Genomic DNA, 9,150 nt, shown 5'->3' on the forward strand with positions numbered 1-9,150 from the left:
ACTTTAAGCCCCGGCGTCTCATGGATTCCCTGGAAACTGAGCCATCCATTCCACTCGTTCAAAAACCTTACACGAAACTTACACTCTAAGCCCAGCAAAGCCTGGTCAGCAACTTTCTCCCCCTCACGCCAGAGTTCTGCTTCTTTAAAAGGCAGGGGGAAAGAAGAGCAGGAGGAAGTGGGAAGCAGGAGGGCAGCTTGGAGGGTCATCAGCGGTTCCTACAGCTGGAAGTTACTCCTGGGCACTTTTCCCTTCCATGGTAGGCCGTCCACAAACATTTCTGAGCACCTACTATGCGCCATGGGAACATAAAGATGAAACGGCAAAAAAGACAGGCCGATGGACCCAGACATGTAAGGCAAGGCCACGTGTCTGTCACCCATCACAGCTGTACAGGGAGCCCACTGACCTGCCCGTGGCAGGTCATTCATCTTTCATTCTGAAGCCAGGCTCCAGACTCTCCGCTTGAAGAGGACAGATTTCCCTTGCCCTCGAGGAATAGCCATTAAGAACAAGGACTACCATGACTAACTAATACCTTGACCAGAGAAAAAATATATAAATTAGACAGAGAAAAAGAATCCTCTTGTAAGCCAAAGAATTAACAAACTATGTCTTAGACATGCATACACAAAAACGAGGCCTACACAGACCACACACAGTGTATCAGCCAACTGGAATACTGCAGACGTACTAGTCACTGATCCTACCAGCCAAGTTGAATACAAAATCTAATAAAGTGACTCACTCCACTCACCCAAGCTAACCACAGCGACTGACTCCATGTTTATAAGTACCAAACACAGTTGCTGTTCTAAAACCATCACTCTGTTAAATGTGACAATGGAAGACAGGTACAAATGTGCATATTCACATGTTTGACACCCCCATTGTCCCCATTAAAAACCAAACAGAGTAATGCTGGCTTACGTGGGCCTTTTCCTAACGACACGTATAAGACCTGTGCTGAGCTTTCTCACTCAAACATTTGAATGCCTACTGTGTGCAAATCACCATGGTGCCCAACCATGGGCAAAGATGAAGTACATGGTTTCTAACCTGAAGAAATTTAAAATGTAGACAATATGTGTGTGTGTATACATATATATACATATATAATGTATTATATATGCATATATGTAAAATATATATTACATATTGTATATATGCGCTCACGTTACACGTCAGATTAATTTGATGGGTGGGGAGAAAGGAAGGGTTGGAAGGCTCCAAAGATTCTATCTTACGACTTCACAAAAGTAAAATACAAAATTCTACATATGGAATATGGTTTTATTTACATAGGCAGTCATATGCATGAAGGTAAATCCTGGAGGGCGATAAGCAAAAGAGAAAAACTATTGTGTTAGGACTGAAAACAGCGCAATTCCTATCCCCACTTTCTAAAATGTACCTTCTTGTTATCTTTGGTATGTGTGTTTAGCCTTTCTGTCTCTTTTGTACAGCGTGCCGCGCGTCTGTTACAGCGACGGCGTTATTAGGGGCAAAGGCCTCTAGGATGGGGAAAACATTGAAATCTGAAAACGCTGCCCTCCCAGTGCCACATCTCCCTTCAACAAGGATTCCATGGGGGGCACTGTGTTCAGAAACACGTGCCTCCAAAGTTGTGGTAAATAGACTCAGCGCTGTGGGGGGTGGGGTTTCACCTTGATGGCCACAAGAAGGCCCTTACTGTGAAAAGCTGCCTTCTCCCCACATGGACCCACGGACACCACTCCACAATCTGGGGATACGTCTGTCTCAAGGTGAATGTCTGCGTCCCAAACCACCGCCCTGGGCTCCAACGCCACCGAAAGCCTACGCGCGTTGATCCGAGAGGGCAGAAAGTCTCACGGCGTGGAAGGGGGTCGGGGTCACGGTCCCAGCTTGAGGGACCAAACGACCCCCTCCCGTGCCCAGCGCCTCAGTTTCCACCAGGTAAGAGCCAGCGAGCGGCGCTCCCGCGGCGCTGAGCCCGAGGCGTCATCCCCCCACCCGCAGTCGCGGCCGTGGCCGCCACCCGCTCCGGCCCCCGGCCCCCTCCAGCCTGGCCGCACCAGGAAGCGCCATCGCCCCTGGGGGGAGCTGTCACCCGCGCGCGGCCGCCGCAGGGGACCCCGCGCACCTGCTGGACCCGCGCCCGCCCACGCCCACGCGGGGCCAGCAGCCCCGCGCCCTCACCTGGCTCGCCGCGATCCATGTCGCCCGCCCGCCGTCTCGCGTGCTCTGCGCCGCGCCGCCGCCCGCAGCCCGTCCCCACTCCGCCCGCGCCGCGGGCTCCTCCTCGGCTTTTCTGGCCACTCCCGCCCAGTCTCCGCCCCGAGGCGTGGGGCGCCACCCACCCGACCACCTGACCGCCCGCCCGCCGGGGCGCCCTGCCACGTAGCGGGCGGGAGGGGCCGAGCGCGGCCGGAGGGAGGCCCCGTGGGGGGGGCTCGGCCAGGACCCGGAGCGCAGGCGGCCGGGGAGCGGGTGGCGTGGGCGGTCCACCCGCAAGCTGCTTCTTGCACCCAGAGCCCTCGGAGGCCTCCACGACCCCTTTCTCTGCCTCCAGCAGCACCTGACCTTGGGTGCTCCCGACCAGAACACGCAGCACGCTTATATAGAAAAGCCTGCCCCCCCACCCCCGTCCTTGGCATTCTTCAGATTCTCCTCCTACCGAAATAATACCGTGGGACAGCTTCAGGAAGTGGGTCCCCCACGAGGGGAGGCCAGAATCACGCAGGATCTCCTGCGTAAAATAGGTACTCCTCTCTTTTCACGCCGAGGGTGGAGTTTCCGGGGAGAACTTGGGAAGCTTTTCCTCGAAGAGCTGTGGCTGAGTGCAGGATGCAACAGAGCCCTCTGAAATGGATTAAGTGAAATGAATTAAATTCAGCAGCGTCCAGCACGACCCACGGGCATCTGTGGGAAAGGCACTGGGACGCGCTCCCACCCACAGCGTGGAGATCCCGTAGCACGACCTGTGATTGTTAGCACAGCGCCCGGCCTTCCGCGAAGTCACTGGGATTGTACCGTTCTGGGGTGACGCCTCCATCGCAGAAGCCCCCCGAGTCTGAGTGACGCACCGTCCTTCTGTGGTACATGGAGACCGCGCCTCCAATTGCAGCAGCAGCAGCGTCACAGAGGACTTCCCGTGCGCTGGGCTTCAGGGGACCTGGTGTTCAGTTATCAGGGGGTCAGCTGAAGCCACTCCATGCCACCTACGCGATGCAAAGTGCAGCTTCCTCCCGCCTGCGTCTCCCACCAGATGAGACTTTTCCTCTCTGATCCCTGGTACCCACCCCTGCACTGGCCTCCTCTCCTGTCACTGACCCCTGGCACTCAGGTCTCAGGCCAGCGGGCTACGGCTATGGCTCCTACTAAGTTATAGCCTCCTACCTTGTAAGCTCCAGGAGGTCGAGGATTATTCTGGTCACCTTTTCCTCCCTTTTATGACCCCACGCATTTTAAAAATATTCTAAGTTCAGCTTTCAAGTTTGCGTTTTAAAACGATGCGTATCATACCTGCCAACAAGCCCGTGTTGGGAACAAAGATGCGTCAATAATGCGCTGTTTAAAACGTCTTAAAAGGAACAGTAAGGTAAATTTTGGCGTTGGCAGGAAATTCTGTAATGTAAAGAGTTTTTGACAAGTTGCTGCGCAGATCTATTGTATAGAGATGATTTCCGGAGAGACGATCTCTCAGCCTATGAACTAACTTGTGGACAAATAAATCGCACTTGAAAATAAATGGTGTGTAGAAATATTATTTATTCTATTTGTATCTATTTAACATGCTAGGTAGTGAGGAATTTCACTGTTACGTTTGCTGGAAGTGAAAAAACGCCCTGTGTTGTAAAAAATTGTATATGCTTGTTCACATCTGTAGCAGAGAAGGCTACCAGCCTACCAGATACCACGCTTTCCTGTTGCCCCTTCCTAGAAGAGCCCAGACATAGGAAGAGCAACCTGTCCAGCTGAAACACTGGCCATTTCAGCCTCCCTTGCAGCTGGGAGTGGCTCTCTGACATATTAACGACCAATAAGATATGAGCAGAGTTTGCTCGCTGGAACCTCCAAGAAATCATTAAAAAGAAGACAGACTCGGCAATATTATTTTGACCTTCCCCGTCCCCTTCCTGCTTAGAAGGACAGCAGCCATCTTGTAAGCATGAGGAACAAGCCCAGCCAAGGATGGAGAAAGGCAGAAAGAACCTGGGCCTTCAGGGGCATCACAGAGCTGCTTCTTACAGGAGGAAATAAACGCCTGATGTTTTTCAAGCCACTCTAGTTGGCTTCCTGTTACATGGCGTCAAGTGCAATCCTAACCGATACAACCTGCCATTAAAAAACCCCCTTTCTGGCAGCTTTCGACACAGGCGAGTTCGTGCAGCCCTGAGCTTTAGACAAATATTAACATAATTTTTTCTGTGAGGTTTTAAATAAGCACTGTTCACACCATAAACAATCTAATACGTGATATTTCCACAAAAGCCTGCTTTTCTCTTGTGTCTTCCCTCTACTTAATTATTTTTTCCTGACAAACAGAAATTGCACGTGCAACGGACTCTGTTACTTCTAAAATGAACAGAGCTGATGTTTTTGCACTTGCGTGACTCTCTGGAGGATGGTTAGCACTTACACACTGCACCTGGGTGCACTTAGCTGAACCGTCCCTTAAAAAGCTCAGTACACGAGAGAGACACTAGGTTTACTCGGTACTGTTCTTGTTAATGGTGACGTGGATTTTCTCTTAAGTTTCTTTTTTCAGATACCCATCTGTTGGTAAAACGTCTACAAGGAAATTTCCCCAAAAGCAGACGAACCGAAGCAAATGAAAATATTAAAGGGGATAGACAGAAATAGAAGCTATACAGTAGAAATGGAAACTTCCACACTCTGCCCTCATTGTACCCACCCCCTCATCTGATAGCCAGCAGAAAACACACAAAATGTGCAGATGGTGGATTCTCTCTGCAGGCCCAGCCCTCACACAAGGGTTCACATGGAGGCCCTGGCTTTCCGGGCTGGCTCTGTCTTTTCACCTCGGGCTCTGTCCCACATCCATCCATAGGGCCCGGTATGCACCTGTGTGTGGACACCTGTGCCACATACCCCACCTCCATCTGCGCTTTCCCATCAGCCACCCCTTGGCCGCACCTCAGCCTAGGATTGCACTGTCCTGGGGAAAAGTCCAAAGGTCCCGAAAACAAATCCTGGGCAGTTAGATGGGAGATTTGGGACTAACAGGTAGCCAGTGCCCAGTCTATAAGGAGGGTGCAGGACTGGGTGGGCACGTCCATATGGCCTCAAGGACTCCTCACCCAGAGTAGAGGTGTGAGTGGGTAGTCTCTAGAGCCCAGCACAGGGTCCCCCAGAAGCCTGGGTCTCTGGTTGCCAGATAAGATATAGGACACCCAATTCAATTTGAATTTCAGATAAACAACAAATAATTAGTTTAAGTATATCCCCAGCAATATTTTGCAACATACTTCTGCTAAACAAGTATCTATTTTTCATCTGAAATTCTTAACGGATTCCTGTATTTTTATTTGTGAGCTCTGTCAACATTACTTGTTTTTATAGGCATTTCTGGCTCTCTGATTAGTCAAACAATGAAGGCAGATGATGCCACAATTTTGAAAAAGTTATCATAATCCAAGGTGAGGAGGTCCAAAAAAATCAAGAGCAAGGTTTGGAGAAATATTCATTTAAGGTCACGTAACTAACACTTAATTGCTTAAGAAAATATCACATTCCCTGATATAGCTGCATTCCCTCAGCTGTATAAAAGACTGACAGTGAATGTGAAATAAACCACTTTGAAAATGTATCAAAATGGGTATTGGCAGGAAACAGTACTTCATACTAATGGATGTTAGACATGTAAATCCCTAAACATTAACAGGAAGCGATCTCACATCATTGATCTTGGCTATGTTAAGAAAAGCCATAGACCACTTAATCTTCCTTGTATTCCTTGTATTTTTTTAAGCCACTTTGAATTCTGTGTGTTTATCAGATTATACCACGGGAGCTGGGCCGGGAGGAGAGTACAGGCAGAGCCATGGTCTCTTTTCTTCTGGTTCCTCCACCATCTGTTCTCAAATATTTTCGCCTTGTTATCTCTCCATAAGATTACTACAAGGTAACTGCGGGACATGTCACTCCTGCAAGGATGGTGAGATTTCCAGAGTACCAGTGTCCTTCTTGCAGAAATGGTGTAGGCCCGTATGGCAAGTGCCCAGACTCAGGGCTGGGGACCCAAAGTCTGTGCCACTGTCACCAAAATTCAATTCTGCAGGGCCAATACAACTAAGCCATCACAACCTGGTTTCTTCCTTCAGCTTCTCTGGCTCACTGCCTCCTCTCTAAAATCAGGAGATAAATTATGGGATAAAGGTGGCATAGCACAACTTTCATCCTTTTTAAAATTTATTTTATTGAGGTGTAGTTCACATAACATAAAATTCACCCGTTTAAAGTATACAATTTAAATACAATTTACTACATGCACAACATTCGTTAATTCTTACCAACACTTCTAAAATTACAGAAAAGGGGTAAGCCCACCAGGACAAAGAGAATGCGAGAGACGACCTAATGACATTGACCTTGCAGATCTGAGAAAGCTGGCTGCTAAGCTAGCAGTGGGGGAAGCCCTTAGATGACAGCCATCAAGAAAATGCAGACGGTCCTGCAGTCATATGAAACTGAATTCTGCCAACAACCTGAATAAGCAAAGAAAGGTTCTTCCCAAGGGCCTCCAGAAACGAACACGGCCCTCCAGAAACCTTGACTTTGGACTGATGAGACTCACGTTAGATTTCCGATCCTCAGAACTCTGAGATGATACAACTGTGCTATTTTAAATCACTCCATGGACGGTTTGGAATATAAAATCAAGTAAATTTCCTAGAAAGTAGAATAAACAACAAGAGCTAGGAAACAGAGAAACCATGAGAAAGTTAGAGGAGAAAGTTAGAAAACCGATCCCAGTGGTCCAACATCCAAAAAAGAGGTCAAGAAAGAGATGGAGGAAATGAAAGAAACCGTTAGTGAAGTAATTCAAGGAATTTTCCCAAATGGAAGGACATGATTTCCAGATTGAAAGGGCCCACTGAGGCCCCAGAGCACCATACATATTTAGGGAATTCAGAACACTAAAGACAAAGACCCTACAAGTTCCAGAGATGAAAAAAAGGGATTCCATTCAAAGCAAAAGGAATAAGAATTTTTGACTTTTGAACAAGGCCAGAGGACAATGGAGCCTTACCGCTAACTGACTGAAGAAAATTGATTCTCACCTTACTTCCTCCTTGTATTGAAGGAACAGAATGGGAGTGGGTAGAAGGAAATTATGAATGGGTGATGGCAAAGGGTGAGTCGAGGGGTAAATCCTCATTCATAATGGAAGTTGGTAGATAATGCCTAAAACTGAAGAAGTACCAATACGTGCATGTTATTTAAAGATAAGTAAAAAGTAAGGAAGAAAAAAGAAAGGGAGGGAGGGAGGAATAGAGGGGAAAAAAAAGAAGACAAAATGATTTTAATGCAGTTGCCTTCTGAGAAGCAAATACAAGGGCAAGAGGGATGGACCTCTGGAGTTTTTTGTAATAAGCCTTGTTTTCATCTTTAAAATATGTGCATGTGTAGCTTGAATAAAAAGAAAAAACCTGGAAAGTAAAAATGAACCAAAAAAAATCAATTACTAAAATGTAAGTTTAAGTAAATAAATGAAATAGCATAAACACATTGGGTAGACCAGACATTTATTAGGGAGATGTGATTTTGCATTTCCCTTAAATTGCATTGACCTTGAAGTAGCTTGTGGAATGTCTGTACTTGTTCTGGGTAAAATGCTGTCAAGCCTGTCACATTTCCAGTGAGATATAAAGGCCCTAATGATCTTATTTCCAATTTCCCTTTTAGCTCTAAAGATTTTGGTGCTTAGAAGATGGACAAAACATATTTTGGGATGAAAAAGCAAGGCAGATTGCAATCACATTGTTGAAAAAGTGTATTTGAGGATTTGATTGCATGCATAGAAAAATATCTGGGAAGACATTGACCAAATGTTAGTGATAGTTACTTCTTGATGGCAGACCAAATTATTTGTATTATCCTCTTTGGTATGTTATTGGCATTTTTCTTAACACCAAGCTTGTGAGAAACAATAACAAAGCTATTTTGGTTAAGGAAAAACATCTAAGGAATCAATGACCAAAATGTTTCTGTTAACTTTCTCTATCCTACAAGAGTTTTAAAACTTCCGGTCTTAGAAATACAAATTTCCAATGTTCAACATCACTAATCATCAGAGAAATGCAAATCAAAACCACAATGAGATATCACCTCACCCCAGTCAGAATGGCTATCATCAACAAGACAAATAGTAACAAGTGTTGGAGAGGCTGTGGAGAAAAAGGAGCCCTCATACACTGTTGGTGGGAATGCAGACTGGTGCAGCCGTTATGGAAGGCAAGTGTGGAGGTTCCTCAAAAAATTACAAATAGAATTACCATATGACCCAGCAATCCCTTTCCTGGGTATCTACCCCAAAAAATCTAAAAACATTTATCTGTAAAGATATGTATGTGCTCCAATGTTCACTGCAACTTTATTTGCTGTGGCCAAGACATGGAAACAACCAAAGTGTCCTTCGATAGATGAATGGATAAAGAAGTTGTGGTATATATACACAATGGAATACTATTCGGTGGTAAGAAAAGATGATATAGGAACATTTGTGACAACATGGATGGATCTTGAGAGTATAATGCTAAGCAAAATAAGTCAGACAGAAATAGAGAACCATATGATTTCACTGATATGTGGTATATAAAACTGCAAACAACAAAAGAACAAGACAAACAAATGAAGAAATGAAAACTTACAGACACAGACAATAGTTTAGTGGTTACCAGAGGGTAAGGGGGGAGGAGGGTGGTATAAAGAGAAAAGGGGATCACATATATGGTGATGGAAGGAGAACTGACTCTGGGTGGTGAGCACACAATGTGATATATAGATGATGTATTACAGAATTGTACACCTGAAATCTATGTAACTTTGCTAACAATTGTCACCCCAATAAACTTTAATTTAAAAAAAAGAAATACTAATTTTCAATCAGCCAGCTTCCCAGTACTTTTTCATTCACTTTTT

The 9,150-nt window shown here is 46.0% G+C and overlaps 1 protein-coding gene across 3 annotated transcripts in view; it reads right to left on the reverse strand.

Moving 5' to 3' along the window:
- The window catches only part of TPD52 (tumor protein D52), a gene marked incomplete at its 5' end in the record, with an annotated part of 86,277 nt that extends 83,946 nt beyond the window's left edge, over positions 1-2,331 (reverse strand). For all 3 annotated transcript variants that reach the window (XM_081070291.1, XM_081070290.1, XM_081070289.1), the window contains one exon: positions 2,182-2,331. In XM_081070291.1, coding sequence (XP_080926417.1) covers positions 2,182-2,200 — 19 coding nt within the window. The remainder of the gene's footprint in view (positions 1-2,181) is intronic.
- Between the last annotated feature and the right edge of the window lie 6,819 nt (positions 2,332-9,150).

Source organism: Rhinolophus hipposideros (genome assembly GCF_964194185.1).
Source record: "Rhinolophus hipposideros genome assembly, chromosome: 13".
Lineage (NCBI taxonomy): Eukaryota > Metazoa > Chordata > Mammalia > Chiroptera > Rhinolophidae > Rhinolophus > Rhinolophus hipposideros.